At 38.8% G+C, this 21,937-nt stretch overlaps 2 protein-coding genes across 3 annotated transcripts in view; both read right to left on the bottom strand.

Annotated features, from left to right (window-relative positions):
* GALNT3 (polypeptide N-acetylgalactosaminyltransferase 3) overlaps positions 1–21,265 on the bottom strand; it is a 120,173-nt gene extending 98,908 nt beyond the window's left edge. Inside the window, exon 1 of the mRNA XM_074399560.1 lies at positions 69–21,265. The gene's annotated coding sequence lies outside the window, so the exon portion shown is untranslated. The remainder of the gene's footprint in view (positions 1–68) is intronic.
* Positions 21,266–21,361: 96 nt separating this feature from the next.
* The window catches only part of TTC21B (tetratricopeptide repeat domain 21B), a 74,848-nt gene continuing 74,272 nt past the window's right edge, over positions 21,362–21,937 (bottom strand). For both annotated transcript variants that reach the window (XM_039470121.2, XM_074399558.1), the window contains one exon: positions 21,362–21,800. In XM_039470121.2, the coding sequence (XP_039326055.1) occupies positions 21,723–21,800 (78 nt within the window). In that variant the 3' untranslated portion in view covers positions 21,362–21,722. The remainder of the gene's footprint in view (positions 21,801–21,937) is intronic.

The raw sequence follows: 21,937 nt of genomic DNA, 5'->3' as shown, positions 1-21,937 counted from the left end.
TGAAATCACAAAGAACAACTTTTAAAGAAATATAATAAGCTCACAGATGAAAAACCATTTATACATACCATTTTCAGCTGTACAGTTTGTTAAATGATCTGCAAAATTAGAAAAAGAAACTGAATCACTGTTGAGGTACATTATCTAAAGAGTACATGGTGTCCAAAAAATTCTGTTGCCTCTTTCATCTGAGTCAATGTGAGGTTTGCATTAGTAAGAATTGCGTATTTTTTTTAAAAAAAAAAAGGATAAAAAGAAAAAAAAATAAGAAGAAAGCTAGAGAACTAGTATCAAGCCAAGAAACAAAAGGTAGTCAACAGCATTCTTTTCTCAATGCAAACAGGGCTTATTGAAATACAACCAAGTACCTTTTTCCTTCAGCTAGTATATATGAGTTAAAATTTTCCAGTGCTTTTGCAAAAGGTCATTTCTATAAAATGAAGCATATTAAATATCATTTAATGGCTGTTATTGAAATCTGGCTCATGAAAAAACTACAGTTATATATTTTTTCTGTATAATGTGGCAAAAATATCACTACACATGTCAGCTAATTGTGTAATACCTTGCTGCTGTTTTGTTTCATGTGCACTTATATGAACAATTTCAGCTTATAACAGTGATTCTTTCCCTACTGGATCTCAATACACCTGACGTAAACTTTTTTTTCCATCAATAATAGTGATTCATGACAGCAATCATGAAATCCTTCATAGGAGACGATGTCATTAGAATCTCTCTCTAGTGGAAAGTTGAGAAGGGATTGCATAGTTCAGCATTTTCCTCAGGAGATTCTGATGTGACCCCTAGAGGTTATAAACCATACTCCCTTTTGAGACTCATTAGTCTTCCTAGGAGTTATAAACTACCTTCCCTTTTGAGAATTACTGATTTCTGAATGAAGACAAATAATTTATAGTTCTTCTTTTAGCCAAATTAACACACTTCTAGAACACAGTGTGCAGATGCTAGATGCATCACGGGCATTGACTCGCCCACATTTGATAGAGCTAGCACTTTGATATCTTTTCTTGTAGCAATAAAAGATTTATGCCTATACATCAGTTTGGTTGTGATGACCAGGTAAGAAGGTTGCCTGGGGTTAAGGTACAAGATAGGCCATGGGATACAATAAAATTTCACTTTGGCTTATTTGCTTAGCAATTCTAACCGAAGCTAATGAGCCATAGTTCAAAGCAATTCATTGACAATATTAATGGCAGCCTCAGGTCTAAGTAAATCATCTGACCTTTCACTCCCTTACTTGGCTGTCAGGAAGCTGAAAGGAAGAGCTCAAGCCTAGTCTTGGTTGTGACTACATTTACTAGTATCTGAAATAATGAGTTTTGGTAGCCACACAGTCTTTTCCCCTCCTTTTTATAATTGGTATATATTTGTACATTTTTATGGGATACATGTGGTATTTTGTTACATGTGTAGAATGTGTAATGATCAAATCAGGGTATTTAGAGTGTCCAGCACCTTGAGTATTCATCATTTCTATGTGTTGAGAACATTTCAAGTCTTCTCTTCTAGATATTTTGATATATACACAATACATCGTTGCTAACTATAGACATCCTACTCTGCTATCAAACATTAGAACTTAATTCCTTCTACTTAACTGTGTTTGAACTAATTTATGCCCATCCATTCCTTTATCCATCCACCCCCATACATTATTTCTAACTGGTAACTATTACTTTTAAATGGCAAAAACCGCAATTACTTTTGTATCAACCTAATATTTCACTCTGTATCTCTATGAGATCCACTTTTTTAGCTCTTACATGCAAGTGAGAACATACAATATTTGTCTTTCTGTGCTTGGCTTATTTCACTTAACAAAGTGACCTCCAGTTCCATTCTTGTTGCTGCAAATGACCAGATTTCATTCTTTTTAAATGAAAGCTGAATAGTATTACATTATGTACATATACAATTTTTCTTTATCCAATTATCCAATAGTGGACACTCGGGTTGATTCTATATCTTTGCTATTGTGAATAGTGCTGCAATAAACATGTGAGTGCAGGTATCCCTTTGATATAATTTCCTTTATTATGGATAAATACACAGCAATGGGACTGCTGAATAGTATAATTTTTGAGAAATCTCCACACTATTTTTCACAGTGGCTGTACTAATTTACATTCCCATCAACAGTGTATAAAAGTTCCCTTTTCTCTGCATCCTCACCAACATCTACTATTTTTAAAATCATTTTATTAATAGTCATTCCACCTGGGGTGAGATGCTATCTCATTGTGGTTTTGATTTGCATTTCCCTGATGATTAGGAATATGGACCATTTTAGAAATATAACTGTTGGCCATTTGTGTGTCTTCTTTAGAGAAATGTCTATTCATGTACCTTGCCCATGTACCTTGGAGCAGGGTCATTGAGTGTGGTAGCTTTCCCAAGTAGGTTGTTCTTTGGCCATAGAGAGTATGTGCTTTGACTTTCTTTGTCCGGGGGCAACCTCCCTAGTGTGCTGCACTGCCTTTACCTGGCATACAGGGCACTGTGTGTGCTAGAATGCTGAGGACTCTGCCACTCTGCTGGGTCTGACTGGTGTTATTGCTGCTACAGCTCTCTGGGTGGACACAGAGGGGTGTCATTGGGGCTCCAGGGATGTGAAGATACAGAGGCTATTGGGCCCCAAGGCAGGATGCGGGCCCCAAGGCAGGATGCAGACCCCAGTCGGGTCTAGGCTCTCAAAACGGCACCATCCTGAATCTGTTTAGGACTTGGTGGGTGTGTTGGACCATTATTAACTCTCTCTCTCTAGAGCAATGCCCTTGTGTCATCCCCAGGCAGGTCCCTATGTTATTCTCAGACCCTGTGATGGGGTCTCCCATGGGTAGGGTCTCAGGAGTCCATGATGGGAATATGGACAGCTGAGAATCTTTTGCTTACTCTTTCCCTGCACTAGGGAGCCTCTATAAGCTCCCAGCTGATCCCAGCTGAGCTGACTGCCTCCCTACCTGCTCCTTCCATGCCTCAGGTGCTTCCTGTTTCTTCTCTGTTGAATTCCAGTATTCTCAGATGATCTATTTGAAGTCTGATTATGTATTTGCTATTTTGGTTCCTGTCTGCAGAGGAGGTGAGTGTTGGATGCCTCCAGTCAGTCTTCTTGAAGTTTCTCTCACACAAATCTTTATGTCTTTCATGCCAATCTTACTATCTCAGTGAATGAATGACTATATGACAAAACTATCTCATTATAGGTAGGCATCATCACATCACAGTGGATACCATGGTAGGCACCATGTCCCTATTCAAAACTGCAGCACTCATTTTCCCAGATGCCAGGATTATTAACTGCCAACGGCTCATAGCTAAACACTTTTCCAAGCACTGGCCTGGATTAAGACTATATTTCCTCCTGAAGAGAGTGTGGGACAACCTGTATACAATGCAGAGCCAGGACCAGGGTGAGAAACTGGCCTTGAGTGCTAAATTTAAGCAGGTGCCAAGATCTCAGTAACCAAAATAAACAATATTTTAATATAATATTTTAAAAATAAAAATGCAAGGGTTCTTTAATGATCAAAATATCATAATTTTAAATAAAGATATAATCAATATGACTGATCTTTCTCTTCACTTGAGGCTCTAATATGGCTTCCCAAAGCCCTCTATTTTAAAGTGTTATTTAAAAAACACAAACCAATGCAAAAGTTTGCCCTGAACAAAATACTAAAATTTGTAAATAAAGACTGATTTTTGCATTAGTTTAGATTTTTTTTAAAAAAATCATTAAAATATTATTAATCTTGGCGACTGAGCTTTTTGGCACTCTCTAAATTTTGTCCTCAAGGCACGTGCCTCACTCATCTTATGCAGCCCCAGTCCTGGCAGGTTGACTCAGGGAATACCAATGTCTCTCTCCTTTACCTTAAAGGGAGGCCATGCTGAGAGGCCATCCCAACAACATAGTCCCTCTGGGATCAGCTGAAACTTTCCTTGTGACTTTATTGTAGTCCAATCCTGCTCTGTTCACTCCCTTAACAGCATTATTCCCAAGAGTACTCCTGCAGGCGAGTCTCTGAGTCTGTTTCCTCTAAGACCTCCCCAAAGAAGAGAGGTGAAAACTGAAGTTCACAGAGAACTTGCCCAAGTTCTCAGAAATCCTATGTGATGAAAACACAGGTTAGGCCAAGCACAGTGGTTCATGATGGCAATTCCTGCACAGGGAGCCTGAGGTAGGAGGATCATTGGAGCCCAGGAATTCAAGACCAGCCTGGGCAACATAGTGAGACCCCCATCTCTTCAAAAACTAAAAATAATTAGCTGGGCATGGTGGGTACACACCTGTGGTCTCAGCTACTTGTTGGGCTGAGGTGTGGGGATCACTTGAACCTGGGAGGTCGAGGCTGCAGTGAGCCATGATCATGTCACTGCACTCGAGCCTGGGTATCAGAGCAACACCCTGTCTCAAACAAACAAACAAACAAACAAACAAAAAAAACCCAAAAAACCCACTCAAGTTAGTATGACTTTAAAGCCAGTGCTTCTCGTCATAACATTTTATAGGCTAGGGCCAGAATTTTGGACTACATTGTAACAAATCAAAGGTAAAACAGAGATACCAACAATCTCTATGCACTTTCCTAATTGAATTTCCTAATTGTGGACTAGAAATCATGTTTTCTGATTTCAAGGAAGTGGGACTCTGACTATATCAGACCCTGTGGTGAGCAGAATAACACCCCCAACCCCCAAAGATATCCACACCCTCATTCCTAAAACCAGTGAATGTGTTAACTTACATGTCAAAAGGAACTTTGCAGATGTGATTCAGTTAGGGATCTTGAGCATACACTGCATTATCCATGTAGTCCCAAATATAATCACGAGGGTCCTTACTAGGGAGAGAGGGAGGCAGGAAAGTTAGAGAAGGAAATATGATGACAGAAGCAGAGGTCTTAGTGATGTGATCATGAGACAAAGAATGCAGACAGCCTTTAGAAGCAGGAAAAGTCAAGCAACAGAGCCTTCCCTGGAGCTTGCAGAAGGAAGGCAGCTCTGTTGCCCCTTAGTCTTAGCTCTAAGACCCATTCTGGACATCTGACCTCCAGAACTGTAAGAAAATAAATTTCTAATGTTTAAAGTCACTCAGTTTGTGATAATTTGTTATAGCAGTAATACAAAACTAACAGAGCCCTAAAGCAAAGTTTCGGCCCTGGCATTATAGCCTGTGGCTTTGAGTTGTAATGGATCCCCTTACAAAGGCTTTTTAGTTGTATTATATTTTTAAAAATTTAAAATGAACTTGTATATGTGGAAAAATTGATGATCTGTACTGACTCCAGATGGTCATGTTCTCCTGATGACAGATGGAAGTCCAGGATGGGCGGGGCTATCTGCAAGAAAGCAGGAGAGAAATGATTGATATAGGAAGCCAGCACAATGCAGGAACTCTTTATACAAGCACAATTTTTACTTTTCTGATTCTTCAGGGTATTTTTTGAATTGTGGAAGGAGATGAACATTCTTATCATTTTAATATGGAACCAGCTGTACTGTTGTTATTTCTCTTTCCTTGTTGTGCTAGAACAGTCTGGAGTTTTAGCTCTTCTTGCATTTGAGCAAAAGTTGATGTTTTTAAATTCTTTTTGTTGATTAGACATGCGGGTCTATTGGATTATTATTATATTATGTTTTATATATATAATATTATTTTAAAAAGTTGAAGTTGAAGCATTTTTATTTTTTCTTTTTTTTTTTTTTTTTTTTTTTACATTAGTCATAGGGACGAAGACAAAATGCCTTGGCTGGAAGCCAGAACAAGAGAATGTGGAGCATCAACAAAATATCTTGAACATAAATGAGAGAGGGAATACCAATGACTCAGGGAATACCAATGTCTCTCTCCTTTGCCTTAAAGGGAGGCCATGCTGAGAAGCCATCCTTTGAGAGAGTATGGTTTTCACCTTAGGCAGGAAGGGGATTCTCCCAGGGGGGATGAACTAGAAAAAGGAAGAGGAAAGTACCATGTGTATATGAGTAGGAAGATGAACAAAAGGAGGATGGGGGAAATAGTTATAGTTAAGCAGATTGGATCTTAAGCAACTTTGCCAATGATACTCTTACCCCAAGTGTATACCAGCAAGATATGCTTCTACTGCCAGTGACATAGAAGCAGAGTCATCACTGGAGAAAGCCATAGCTCCCATCTTGATGGGCACCTTCTGCCCCTGAGGCCTCAGTTAGCTGCACTTACCTTCTGCATCTCCTGAGGAATTCACTCCATCAGTTAGCATCTTGTTTGCTGACTTTTCTAAAGAAGTGATATGTATTAATATTAGTCTGTTCTATCACTGCTATAAAGATATCCAGGACTGGGTAATTTATAGTGAGAAGAGGTTTAAATCACTGAAAGTTCTGCATGGCCTGGGGGGCCTCCAAAATTTACAGTCACAGTGGAAGGCAAAGGGGAAGCAAGGCGCCTCCTTCACAAGGCAGCAGGAGAGAGAGAGTGAGCAATCAGGGGAAATGCCAGACCCTTATCAAACAACCAGATGTTGTGAGAACTGCTTCACTATCACAAGAACAGCACGAGGGAAACCACCCCCATGATCCAATCACCTCCCAACAGGTCATTCCTTTGATATGTGTGGATTACAATTTGAGATGAGATTTGGGTGGGGACACAGAGCCAAACCATATCATGATACCTATTCATTTTTTCGGATTTTGTTTGGTTCCTGCCTGAGTTATTCTCACCTCATAATGCCCCAGGATAAAAGTGAGCACAAGAAAATGAGATTAAAGTCCTAGAGACTTAGGAGGGTGGCCTAACAAAGAATTCTTGGGGTTAACTGGAGCCAAACTGATTTGATACCTTCCCATCATCTCTCCTTCTTTCACATGAGCTGAGACAATGGTTAATGGCTCCTTTTATAGTATAATTTAAAAAAATGTGTAAATATAAGGGTCACCTAGCACGTAAAGAAGGAATATAAAGGTCAAAGTTCTTGTTTGGGAATTGCTTATACTCAGTTTGGATGAGCCCAGCTCTTTATGGCTGCTTCTTCCATGATTTGGAAAAGTGCAAGCCTACACAGCTGTCAACTCACTGATACTCTCAGCAGCATAGGTCAAACTAAACTCCTAGTTAACTCTAGGGTAGTACAGCCCTTGGTACTGTCCTGGTTTGAGTTTCTTGGACATTTGGAGAAAGAAAACAGATGGGAGAAGTATGATTTTGAACAAATAATTTACCACATTGCAAATTGCTTTATCCGTGAAAGTTCAGTACTTTTCTACATTGCTTAACTAAAAGTTGTGGGTTTTAAAATGTAGTTGTTCAACTAAGCTAGCACCTGAGTGAATTAAAAAAAAAAATGGACTAAATACTGTGGACGGAGAAGTGAAAATAGCAGATAGCAATCTGTACTGGAGCCTTCAGGCTGTCTGCTCAGTAACCTTCTGACCCATGGATATGGGTCTGGGTAACCTATGTCACCTGGTGGCCTCCTTCCTGAGTGGTGGTAGGGGTTGGGGAATAAGGTTCTACACATCATTCTCTGCATGTGGCTAAACTTGAAACATGGGAGTAGTGAAACATCTGTGAGAACTAGTGTATTAGTCTGTTTTCATGCTGCTAATAAAGACATATCCAAGATTGGGTAATTTGTAAAGAAAAAGAGGTTTAATGGACTCACAGTTCCACATGGCTGGGGAGGCCTCACAATCATGGTGGATGCCAAGGAGGAGCAAGTCATATCTTACATGGATGGCAGCAGGCAAACAGAACTTGTGTAGGGAAACTTCTCCTTATAAAATAATCAGATTTTGTGAGATATATTAACTATCATGAGAATAGGGAAATACCTGTCCCCATGATTCAATTACCTCCCACGGGGCCCCTCCCACAACACGTGGGAATTCAAGATGAGATTTGGGTGGGGACACAGCCAAACCATATCACGCTGCCCTTTGCCCCTCCCAAATCTCACATCCTCACATATGAAAATCAATCAAGCCTTCCCAATGGTTGCCCAACGTCTTAACTCATTTCAGCATTAACTTTTTTAAAAGTCCACAGTCCAAAGTCTCATCCAAGGCAAGGCAAGTCTCTTTTTCCTATAAGCCTGTAAAATCAAAAGCAAGTTAGTTATTTCCTAGAGACAATGGAGGTACAGGCATTAGGTAAATACAACTGTTTCAAATGGAAGAAATTGGGCAACATGAAGGGGCTACAGGCTCCATGCAAGTCCAAAATCCAGCAGGGCAGTTAAATCTTAAAGGTCCAAAATGATCTGCTTTAACTCCTTGTCTCACATCCAAGTTATGCTGATGCAAGAAGTGGGTTCCTATGGTCCTGGGCAGCTCTGCCAGGGTGGCTTTGCAGGGTACAGCCTCCTTTCTGGCTGCTTTCCTGGGCTGCCTATGAGTGTCTGTGACTTTCCCAGGTGCAAGGTGCAAGCTGTCAGTGGTTCTACCATTCTGGGGTCTGAAGGGTGGTGGCCCTTTTCTCACAGCTCCGCTAGACAGCACCCTATAGTGTAGACTCTGTCTAGTGGCTTCCACCCCACATTGTCCTTCCATAGTACCCTAGCAGAGGTTCTCCATGAGGTTTGCCCCTGAACCAAACTTCTTTCTGGACATCCAGGCATTTCCATACACCCTCTGAAATCTAGGTGAAGTTTCCCAAACCCCAGTTCTTGACTTCAGTGCATTCACAGGCTCAACACCACGTGGAAGCTGCCAAGGGCTTGCACCCTCTGCAGCCACAGCCTGAGCTCTACCTTGGCTACTTTTAGGTACCGCTGGAGTGGCTGGAACTCAGGGCACCAAGTCCTTAGGCTGCACACACAGCCAATGACACCACTTTTTTTCCTCCTAGGCCTCCAGGCATGTGATGGGAGGGGTTGCCTTGAAGATTTCTGACATGTACTGGAAAAATTTTCCCTGTTGTCTTGGCAATGATTCACATTCAGCTCCTCGTTACTTATGCAAACTTCTACAGCTGGCTTAAATTTGTCCTCAGAAAATGGGATTTTCTTTTCTATCACATTGTCAGGCTGCAAATTTCTGAACTGTTATGCTCTGCTTTATTAAATGGAATGTCTTTAACAGCACCTGAGACTGGGAAGAAAAAGAGGCGATATGGTTTGACTATGTCCCCACCCAAATCTCATCTTGAATTTCCACATATTGTAGGAGGAACCTGGTGGGAGGTAACTGAATCATGGGGGCAGGTGTTTCTCATGCTGTTCTGGTGATAGTAAGTCTCATAAGATCTGATGGTATGTTAAGTGGGAATTTCCTGCACAAGCTCTCTCTTTTTGCCTGCTGCCTTCCATGTAAGATGGGACTTGCTCCTCCTTGCCTTCTACCATGATTGTGAGGCTTCCACAAGTATGTGGAACTGTAAGTCCCATTAAACTTTTTTTTTCTTATAAATTGCCCAGTCTCAGGTATGTCTTTATCATCAGCATGAACATGAACTAATACAATAGGTTTAACAAACTCATAGTTCCACATGGCTGGGGATGCCTCACAACCATGGTGGAAGGCAAAAGGTACTACTTTCATGGTGGTAGCAAGAAAGAATGAAAGCCAGTAAGTCTCATGAGATCTACTGGAGAAGATCAGGTCTGTCCGATATGAGGGCTTTCCCTCTGCCTAGCACACTGCCTGGCACAGAATAGGTCTTCAGTGAATATCTGTCAAATGGCTTGAATTCATACATGGATGGACAGGTGAGTGAACACCAACATGCAGAAAGTATCAGAGGAAAGGCATAGAGTCCGGCCCACATTCCAGTCCCCGGTTCCAGTTCCATCCCACCTTTCAGCTCCAGTGCCAACTTGAAGACTTACATATAATTCAGGCCATCCTAAGTTGGGTTCTGCTACTTGTGAATTATAGAGCAATCACTGATAATAATGGTCTCTAGTTTGGGGGAACTTGGAGTATACTTTTAAACAACCACGAAAAAAAAATATGTATTTGTGTAACTGATTCTTTCTCTCTATATGTGTGTGTATTTATACATGAGTGTGTGTGTGTGTAGGTATATGTATGTATTATATTGTTTTAGGGTGTATACATATGGATATATAAATGAATTGAGCAAATTAATCGATGTTCCTGAGCTCCCTTTTTATCTCTAAAATGAAAGGGTTAGATTCAATGATCTAAAATTTTAAAAGTATATGCTTTCCAGGAATTATGTCATTGTTTTATTAGAAAATCACCAGAAGCCATTCTGTTGCTAGAAAAGATGTGCAGGGAAGGCACTTTGGGAATTCACATACATTCTATGTTTTTCCATTGCTGAAAATAGTTTGGCAGCTCCTTCAGGAAGCACATTCAGAAGTATTCACATATTCTCCATGGAGGAAGACGTCCAGTCTAATGAATGTGATGACTGAGGGTGCTGCTAATGACAGTTCAGGCAGAAAAGCAAAAATTTAGTTATAAAACGGCAGTAAGAGTTTTCTCTGTGAACTGGCCATAGAGGTAGACCCACAAAGAGTATCATGTCACTGTCACTAAGGATAGAACATTGGTGAGGATAACATACCAAACCTTTCTGAAGCATCAGAGGGTAATTTGCAGTTGCAGTCCCCAAACTTGGCTTCCCTCTTTTTGGCTGGGACCTCAGTACTCCTCACATCAAGCATGGGCGTGTACCAGGTGTTCAATTAGTACTGAGTGATCGATTAAGCCAAATTGATTATAACCAGTTATCAGTGTTTCAATCAGGTGCTTAAAGTATATTTTTTTTACTTTACAGTCAACAATTTTCTTATAGTTTCCTTGTAAAAATCAGGAAAGTGAGACTGAGACAGCTTATGGAACTTGCCCCAAATCACACTGCTAAGTGGCAGAGGAGGTCACCCCAGGTTGTTTGACTCCAAAGCCCATTGTGCTACCCTGCCTCTCTCTTCTCAGCCATAATTAGAGGCAAATAAGAACAGCACAAAGAATTTTTCCTTATACCTGTTTAAACTTACAGCAACCCTCCATAAAGTATTATCCATCTGAACCACAATATTCTTCTGAATAACATCATCTGCCTGGAAAATAAGGCAAGAGGATTATAAATGTTTCAAAAAAAAATGTACCTTAGTATACTCACAATGTGGAAAGTGCATGTGGTACTCTGTATTTTCAGACATCTGAAAGGGCAGTGCATCTTCTCTGCACCATTCCCCCGCTCCCTCAGCTGTTCGTGTGGGTTTCACTGGCATGCATCATTGCTCCCCTTTCTCCTGTATGCCTAAGGTAGGGCACTTCTACCACCCACTGAAGTTTGGTGCTAAAAAGGTAACAGCTTTAAGGGAATAGCAGAGGGGTTATTTTTTCAAATTAGTGTGGAGAGAAAGCAACCGAGCAGGCCTGACTTCTAGTCAGCAGGCTGCTTGAATCCCCTGGTTGAACACATTTCAGCCATCCTGTGCCTGAGGAGAAAAACACCACTCCTGGCTCTCGTCGCTATGGTAACTGATGCTCAGCAGGCAGTTGCAGTTTCATTTAACATAACCGGCTCTTAGAATTTGAGGGGAAACTATGCCTTCATGTAAGAGAAAAGGGAAGATGAGTGGCTTAATTAATGTGTCTCAATTTAACATGAAGATACAGGTCACTTTCACTGTTTGACCATACAGTGTCTAACTCTGCTTTATATCTGTATCAGATCTAAAGCATCAAAGGATGGAATATTTCTCTCATCATATGTGAAGTGTACAAAGTGGGAAGAAGAGGAGAAGCAGGGGTTGTGCTGGACCCTTTGAGAAAGGTTTTTCACTTTATAAAATCATCTCGGCTTGAGAGTGTATAGAAGAATTGCTTTCTCTTCTCTCACCCACAAAGGAGGCCTGAGAGATGGGTTGCTAGGCAACCTCACACCGAAGACTGGGGCGCTGCGGAATTAACATAGCTGACCTCCCCATCAGCTCTGCAGCTCTACTATTCAAAACGATTTTATGAGGCTGTAGAAATCAAGAAAATAGATATAAAATGTAAATACAAAAATAAAGAATAGAAGATATAAATCTAACTTTTTCAAGCAAAGACCAGAATTCACTCAATAAAAAATGTTGCAGTTGGAAATGACAGGTTGAGGGGGAAAAAACAGTATTCGTTGCTATAAAACAGAAAATTGTATTTTTGAAAAATATAGGAAGAAAATTTTCCTGTTTCTTTAGAAATGTTTATGGCTGCCAGTTAACCTATCACGGTAAAAGGACTGAAAATACGGTCAAACAGAAAACTCAAGTTTATAATAATGTAGATATACAACATATTTTTAACAAAAAACTCAACTCTAATCTTTACCATGTGATGGTTTAAGCTCCAGAGTCCCCTACCCTCCTTCCTGCCACCACATCATCAATATGGTTGACATGGGAAGGATGGCATTTATTTTGCAAGTAGATGAATATTTGGAAGGCAATTGCAAAGCCGGTCCATGAAACAGGGCACACACTCTTATCAGCAATAAATGACTGAGTTTGATTTTTTTTTTTTTTTTTTTTTTGAGAAAGAGTTTCGCTTGTCACCCAGGCTGGAGTGCAATGGCGCAATGTCAGCTCACTACAACCTCCACCTCTTAGGTTCAAGTGATGATTCTTCTGCCTCAGCCTCCCAAATAGCTGGGATTACAGGCATCCGCCAATATGCCCAGCTAATTTTTGTATTTTTAGTAGAGATGGGGTTTTGCCATGTTTGCCAGGTTGGTCTCCAACTCCTGACCTCAGGCGATACACCCACCTCGGCATCCCAAAGTGCTAGGCTTATAGGCATAAGCCACCGTGTCCAACCTAGTTTGATTTTCAAAATACCTCATACTACTGGGAAACCGTTGTGGTAACATTTTAAGATAGGTTGTTAAATTTATCAACAATAAATCAAAAATTGACCTAAGTTTTTGGCATTGCGGGAGATGGGAGACTAAAAACAAATTCTGAACTTGTTTTTATAGATTTTGTAGACTTGTTTTTGTTATGAGTGTTTGAGTGAAGCAATTCTGAAACCATTTTAGGTGGATTATAAGATTGAAGAAATTATCAAATAGGTTGGGACTGTTAGGATCCAGGGTCACACTGTGGAAAAAGGGTCATACAGATTAGAACTAGAGGTCAGTGTGTGTGTGAGACTGTGTGTATGCACAGTATTCATGCAAACATCCGTGTGTCTATGAGTATATGTCTGCACATGCAGATGTATGTATGCATGAATATGTTTTCTATCTGCTGAAAGGATCTAGAAGCAATTACACCCTAGTAGCAATGAGCAGACTTAGCACTCAGATCTTCATCTCTAACACCATTCCCAATAAAAAGAACCAGGGCTTCTCAAACAAATGGCTGATTCCAAGCCTGAGGCAGGGAAATCAGAAGTTGAGCCCGAGACACCTTGTTATGCTAGAAAGTAAGAAAGTGCTCAAAAAAAGAAAAATGAACAATGAGAGCATGTCAGAAGGGCATAGGAACCAGCTTGAAGGGGTTCCTGCTGGACAAATCTGAAATGATTTGAGCACCAAAATAATTAAAGATATTAATTAATGATGAAATATTGAAAAAAATAGGATTTCACAAGACTGAGTGATATTAAATATTTTTTTAGCAATAACAAAAAGCTCAAATCTCAATCCTCACCATGTGCCTGTTTAAGCTCCAGAGTCCCCTACTCTCCTTCTATATTAAACAATGGATAAAATTGTTTTATCAAGGAAAATAAAAATCTCAACTCTCAATCCTCACCATGTAACAGTCTGTTTAAGCTCCAGAGTCCCCTACTCTTCCTCTATATTAAATAATGGATAAAATTTAAAAATAAAAAGAATAATAAATAAGCAAAGCCAAGGTAAATGCTGCTTATGGTAAAATGCTGAGTACTGACTGCTGGGTACATGAGGAGCCTTTGTTACCATCACAGTAAAGATGGGACTAGGCAAGACTCTTGATCGATCTAGTGGAAAGTTTTGAAGAGTAACAGGATATTTGATCTACAAGTGTCTCCTCACAGATTGGTTATTAGTTGCAAGAAAAAACATAACTATGTAGCGGAGAAATTTGACAGAGTAATCAAAATTAATTCACTAGTGAGGGCAGATAAATATGTGTGCTTCCATATGGGATACCCTGGGGACACATTACTTACATAGCATTATGGCCAAGGACATTTAGCTCAACTTGAATCATGATGAAATATCAGACGAACCCCAAATGAAGAACATTCTACTACAAAAAAAGAGGGTGGGGGACATTTTCTTGAAAAAAAAAAAAAAAAAAAAAAACTACATTGTAAAAGACAAAGAAAGGCTGTGAATATGCTCCAGATGAAGCAACATATTTATTTGTATGGCAAGTAAATACAGTATGTGATTCCAGAGTGGATCTTGACTCAAGGAAAAAGGAATTTATTGGATCAATTGATGGCAAATGATGTGGATTAAAGTATTGTATCCATGTTAAATCTACTGAAGTTGATAACTATAGTTTGATTTTATAGGAGTATATCCATATTCTTAGGAAATACACACCACAGAAGTACTTAGGGGCACAGGGATGTGTATGATGCTTGCAACTTACTTTCAGAATCTTCAGAAAAAACAATTTGTACATATGTGTGTATATATGTATGTGAGTGTAAATGTGTAAAAAAATTTGCATACACACAGGAAGCACAAATGATAAAGCAAATGGTATAAAAGATAAACAGTATTTTAAAATTTACCTGACTATATGTGCTCTTTGCAATCTTACGTAATTTTCTGTACACTTAATTTTTTTTTCCAAATAAAAAGTTAAAAAGGTTTTCTTTTTGTAGAAACACAATTATTTTTATTGGAATTTGAATAATGAATATTGGGCATTTTAAGGAATCTACAAAACCACCACCCAGCACATACATTTTATAAGAGGCAGTAGATTTATGTGTTTAACATAAGTAAGTGACATCAGGATCTAGACATGTTGTTTGTACTGTTTCCTCACCTTGACTCTTCACATGGTACGAATAAAATCATTTTAACTTTGCTGTTGGGATTTCCCAATATCTTGTGCTTGCCCCTACCTGAGAGTCCGCTTCAAACTACCCTCTGTAACTTGTTACTTAAGTCAATGTGAAAAAATTGGACAAAAAATTCTTCAGAAAACTATGTTAGGGAGGAGTTTTTATTTACTAGAGCAACGTCACATATTAAACTTAAACTGTATGAAAAGAGCATTTTTGTAACTGCTTAGCAATTTAGCGCATTCTTTTTCCTCAAAGCTCTTAAGCTTAGTATGATTTTTAAAGGAAGTTTAATCTGTAACTATGAAAAAGGACCTATTGACCTGACCCAAAATAAGTGAGGGTACTACTGAACACTTTGCAGCTCTGTCCTCTGTGCTTCAAGTGTTTTTTAAGGTCCTTACATCATTTACCCATTAAAAATAAAACTAGGCTGCTTTTGGTGAAAATGGAAATAGTAATTACCTTCTTAAAATATCCCCTTAAAAAAACCAACAGGGTTTCTTTTACATTGCCAAAAGAATTTGTTTGAAGGAAGATGAAAATAACATACATACTATTTGAAAACAGCCTGGCTTAAGGATTGCCATCGATTCTCATGTTATACCACTCGGAAGTAAGACATTTAGAACTTGCTCATTACTCCGCTTCCCTCATTTATGGGATCAGATTGCTTTATGGGCATCATGCCAGATTCATTGAAGTGCACTGTAAGGCAGATTGCAGAGTGAAACATTTTTTCCTAGAAAACATCTGGTTCTTAAGAAGAGTATTAGAAGGTGGGTAGCTCATTTTTGCTCCTAACTGAGATTTATCATGTTACAGTAACTCCCCTCTAATCTGGCAGGTGGACTTCCAACAACCACAACCAGGAACCTGGAAATAAGTGAAAAATACCTCAGAGTCCAAAGAAAACAGAGGTCCAAGATCCTATGCATATGAAGAGTGGTACTGCCCTTAGGTCAAAGACTATCTTATTTGTTATAAAACTACTGGAGCCAACTAGCATAATGCTCCTGAAGCCACCTTTGTATCAGTGACTCTTTCTGCAGTTCATTTATTCCTTCACTCCCCTTGCAAAAATTGTGCACCCCCGGGATGCCACCATTTTTCTACTCAGGTTTTCCCCTCCTCTCTTTCTTGTACCTTCAATATTTACTGGCTTTTTTTTTTTTTTTTCTCCATAGATGCCCAAGTAGCTCTTATCTTAAAAGACAGACTTCTTACACCCTTATGTACACATCACTCTTCACCCTCAGATTTATTTCTAAATACTTTTCTATACTGACTCTAGTTCCTCGCCTTCCATTCACAGGGGTTCCACTCGCCTATGAGAAAGTTGTATTCAAATTACAAAAGGGAGTCGTCCTTCTGCATGGGGATGCAATTGCAGAGTGGTAAGAGTTGGATTTCTGCCTCCATCTCCTGTACCCTTGGCTGGGTCACCCTGCACAGTGCACACACTGCATGATCACATGTGGAGGCTCTGCAGGATTTCAGTTATTTCCACTGGCTTCTAATTTATTATATTTGATAGCATCATCACTAAAACTCTGTTACTGGAATAATGGACTAAAATTACAGAGGACTGGGTTTGCTATCAATTCTCTATGTAATTGCTGGACTGTGCTCTTACACATCCCCTCTAGAACTCTTAGGTTCTAGTATCACTGCTGTTACCACTCCTGTTACTACTTTCTGGCAGTCTTTGTTTCTGTCTTCCACTTCCTGAATCTCTATCGCTGGCCATTGAAGTAATATAGATTACATTTTGCATTAACAATTAATAGTAAACTGTGGTACTGAGAGTTGAAATGTCAGCTTTTGCTTAGCTTTTCCTCTTCATCTGTGTTCAGCAAAATAGCTTTAAACAGCAAAAAGCAAGTTTGAGAAGCTATTCTCTACAAAACAACAAAAAACTCTTTAAGTGTAGAATACATGTTGATTCCAGTTAACTTTTACAATGTTAAATATTCTATTTCATCACTCAGATACAACTATGTTAATAATTGGGTTACTTTCACCTAGTTTTGTGTGTGTATATTTATATGATATGCATCTATATTTTTGGCAAATGGATATTTGAACAGTTATATTTTCCTGGTTTTTCACTTATTTTGTGAGCATTTTAGCAGTTAAAATCTTTCAAAAAATTTAAATATGTAAAAAAATCCTTGAAATAATTTTTAATGACTACCTAGTGCTCTATTATTGGTCAAATTTTACATTTTGACAACTTCATGTTGAATGTTGTGATAACAACCAAAAGCAGCAAAAAATTCAGTTACAATTTTTTAAATTGGAAGCCTTTGAGAAATTTTTGGAATATTTCCTGTGATACATTTCTCTATGTGGGATCACTTGGACTCTTATTTGTGCTGCCAAATTTTCCTTAGGAAGGCAGGGCTACACTTCAACAAGCAGTGTCCAAATGCGGTGGTTTCCTTGCACCTTTGCCAATCTTGCATTTAAAAAAATCGACTGGCATGAATGCTGTTACATGATCCTATTTTAACACTATTCACTTGTCATCTCCAGTCCCAAACTAGGATAGCCCCTGTCAGATTCTTAATCGGTCTTTCGGTTTCCATAGCGATTCCATTTTCTACTTTTACCCTAGTGCAAAGTTCAACCTACTTCCTCAGCTGTCCATGCATAAAAGCCTTCCAGATTTGCTCTAGGTTCTTGACTTCTGGGGAAAAAAGCTATTTCCTCTTGGGACTCACTTCACCATACTAGCTGAATTAAGGTCACAAGTACACTAAACTTAGAACTGCTTCCTAACTACGATGGGAGCCGGTGTCCAGATCCCAGATCTACAGAAAATTCTTTCATTTCTGCTGTGTCCCCCCGCCTCCATCCTAAGTGTTAGGCCTCAAACCTCCATTTAGCATGTTATGAGCATTAGTTCCTTCAGTACCAATTCAGAGCAGTCCTGAATCAAGACTGACTACTCTGAGCTCCAAGGATCACAGATCTTGGGCTTGCCACAAGGCAATTACATCCTTAGGAAAGACGAAAAACATCAGAGCTTTTAATTCCTGTACATATTTTTAAAAGGATAATACGATACAGAAACACAGGACGGCTGCTTGAAGATTGTGGGCCTCAAGACTGACTACTCTGAGCTCCAAGGATCACAGATCTTGGGCTTGCCACAAGGCAATTACATCCTTAGGAAAGACGAAAAACATCAGAGCTTTTAATTCCTGTATATATTTTTAAAAGGATAATACGATACAGAAACACAGGACGGCTGCTTGAAGATTGTGGGCCTGGACATGAACATGGCCTCTTTAAGGAGGTATGACAAAGTGTATCTGATAAAAAGAAAGAGCAAACCTGGAAAAGAAAGCTCAGGGACAGGAAGCAGAGGGTGAAGGGAGGGATGAGGGAGAGAATTCCACACCGAGGAGAGTGGGGAAAAAGCAAGCTCAAGATGGATAAAATGAGATGCTGCATGTAGAGTCTATCATATGTGATGGGTGGAGAGAGAAGAAAAGAGGGAATAAGGTAGTTGAAGAAGAAAAATGAGAGGGGAAGGTATGAACAAATGAGAATCTTGAATCCTATAGGGCTGAGCTCTCTAGGGAAATTTACTCCTTTTCATCTCACTTTGAACTGCATTTTCTCTTTTCACTTGCAATTACTACTTGGCGTTGGTCTGCTTATAAGTGAAGCTACTATTAAGAGCCTAGTGAGTCAGATTCATTATAGGTTTTATATATGTTCCCTTTAATCCTTACAACCTGAGGCAAGTTATTATTCTTATATGCTTGTTTATGGGTGAGAAAACTGAGGCTCAGGGAGTGTGTAACTTGGAGAAAGATGAAAGATCTAGGTGATGGTAGAGCCAAAGCTTAATCCAGGCTAGTCTGATTTCAGATTCATGCTCTTGACTGCTACAATATACTGCTCCTCAATTAGCCTGCTCTTTGACAGTTTCTACATTTCTAACAGCTGTTTATTCCACTCAGTTCATCTTGTTCTTCATTACTTAGCCATCTCTGTGATACACTAATCAATTTCTTCTGCTAGCCAGATGTAGACATAACTTTTGCCTATAGAAACATCTCTTAGTTATAGAGAAGGCTCTTAAGAAATAAGGCAGAGGCTTTGAAGTTGACTGGGCCAGTATGGAATTCAGGTTCTAACCACTTTTCTCTGTGACTCTGGGCAAATTATTTAGTGCAGGTTTTATCTTTCTCATCTGAAAATGTACTTCTCTTTATAGCTGAGAATTAAAAGACATAAAGTAGGGAAAGTCCCTAAAATAGCATCTAACAAATGACAGGTGCAAAATAAATGGCTGCTTAAGAAGCAAAACCAAAACTTTCCTCTCCTCTTACAGATAGGAAAACTGATTTGGAAATGTCTTGCTGAGAGAACAGATGCTCTATTTCTCTATCCAATTTCCATGATTCTAGCATTCCATGATGCAAGTTCATTGGAACCACTAAAGGCATTCTGTTATGTGATTTCTGCCTTAGTCAGCTCCGGCTGCGATAATAAAATATCATAAACTAGTGGGCTTATTAACAAGACAAATATATTTTTCACAGTTCCAGAGGCTGGAGGTCTGAGATCGTGGTTTAGCACCACCAGGTTCTTGTGAGGACTCTCTTCTGGGTTGCAAATAGTTGACTTCTTAGTGTGTCCTCACATGGTAGAAAGATAGCTAGAGAACTTGATGGGGGCCCCTTTATAAGGGCACTAATCCCACTCATGAGGGATTCAGCCTTCTGACCTAATTATTTCCCAAAGCTTCACCTCTAATTATCACATTAGAGATTAGGATGTCAACATATGAAGTTTAGGGGGACACAAATATTCAGTCCATAGCATTGTCCTTAACAATGTCCATTCAGGCTGAAAGATATTTCTCCCCAGATTTTTTTTTTTTTTTTTTTTAAAAGAGGGAATGTTTCATGATTTCAGATTTGGAAAACAGGCTGTCCATGCATAAAAGCCTTCCAGATTTGCTCTAGGTTCTTGACTTCTGGGGAAATAAGCTATTTCCTCCTGGGACTCAGTTCACCATAATAGCTAAATTAAGGTCACAAGTACACTAAACTTAGAACTGCTTCCTTACTACGATGGGGGTTTGTGAAGATCAAATGTAAGAAATGTAAAAGTTTTTGAATATGTATGAAGTGCTTTATAATTATAAAACATTTAAAACATACAAAACTCTTATTATTAAACATTTCTATGAAATGCCATAAATAAAAGTAAGGTGGACAAGGTGGACAGATCACGTGAGGCCAGGAGTTCAAGACCACTATGGCCAACATGGTAAAACCCCATCTCTACTAAAAATACCAAAATTAGCCAGGGGTGGTAGAATGCACCTGTAGTCCCAGATACTTGGGAAGCTGCAGCAGGAGAATTGCTTGAACCTGGGAGTTGGAGGTTGCAGTGGGCTGAGATCGCACCACTGCACTCCAGTCTGGGTGACAGAGTTAGACACTGTCTCAAAAACAAGAACAAACTCAAAACCATTTTGCTAAGTGAAAAGAGGAATAATTGGAATTTTATAACAAATGAAATGAAAAGGATTTTGAATAATTGGAGAAATGATCAGAAACGACATTGCAGTTCAAAACAAACATAGGACATTTCCTAAAAAGCAGCAAATGACTTATAAATACTGCTTATTGTAAATGCAAATAAAATTAAGGACTATGTTTACTGTATTTTTAAGGATAACTGAAAAAGATATAGATGAGAAATTAAAAATAATGCTAAGGATTAAGTTTAGATTAGGTTAAATTTAGTGTAAAAGAGTGAAAGCTTCTATGCCAGGGTTCTGTTAGACACAGCTGGGAAAACCGTTGCCTTCACGTGGTGTGCTTTGTGACTCCCTGCTGACCAAAAGTATTTGGTCACCCCTTTACCGCCAAATATTACAGTGTCTGAAATTGCACCTGAAGATCGAGTCTTCTACGCTAAGGTTAAATATCCTTATAAGGGAACTATTTAAACTGATTTAAGATCCTGATTATTTCTGAAGACAACATTGGCCTTGAAAGTAGGAAGAATGAGCTCAAGAAAGGAAAGGGAAACTCATGCTCTTTGTGCTTTTCCAAAAAAGATTTTTTAAATGAAAGTTACATTTTCTGCAACATAGTACCACCCATTAACATTAGACTGCAGAGGGAGTTTACCCTGATTTTGCAAAACTTACCACGTCTTTTGAGTTTCAAGAGGAATATAAACCATATATTTATAAAACCTTTATTAAAATGTTTTACATACATACTATATATATACATATTATATGCATATATATAATATGTATATATATCATCTTTTTCATGAGTTATTGATGGGAGATTTATTCAAACCTTTGAAACAAAACAGAATAAGACAAAAACACTTTTAACAGAGAACAATGCATTTTAAATATATTTCCTGAAATAAATATTCCTTAGAAAAGACAGAGGGTATTTAATCACTCAGATTTAAACAAAATATTGTTTATATAAATGGTTATAGTCTTTATCACAGAGTCACCAAATCTGTACCTAATCAGAGTCAAACAGACCAGCTCTCATTCAACTCCATTAGAAAACACCAATTTCACTGAGTACTTCTCTTGATGTACAGCAGCAACCTCTGCTGGAGAAAAAGGGTATACCTCTAACAACAAAGCATTGAGCTCAAATCTGTTTGAACAGGAAGAACTGAAAGATTTCTTTTATTTCCTGTTAAACCAACAACCTACGTTAAAATTATTTTCAAGGTCTTAAAGAGGCACGGGCCTTATCAAGTATATCCTTTCTGATTTTTGGATAAGTTGGATGTGCTTCAAGAACCTGCAAAACAAATAAAGAACCCACAGAAACTTGTAACTAATTATCAAGAACTACGGAGCTACAAAACTTACTAGAAATGTGCATTACAGTTAAGATTTCCTAATACTAATACAACAGTTATTTAATGGTAGCATTTT

The sequence above is a fragment of the Saimiri boliviensis genome, chromosome 5 (genome assembly GCF_048565385.1).
Source record: "Saimiri boliviensis isolate mSaiBol1 chromosome 5, mSaiBol1.pri, whole genome shotgun sequence".
Lineage (NCBI taxonomy): Eukaryota > Metazoa > Chordata > Mammalia > Primates > Cebidae > Saimiri > Saimiri boliviensis.
The sequence above is the reverse complement of the archived record's forward strand: the minus strand, read 5'-3'. Positions and strand labels throughout refer to the sequence as shown.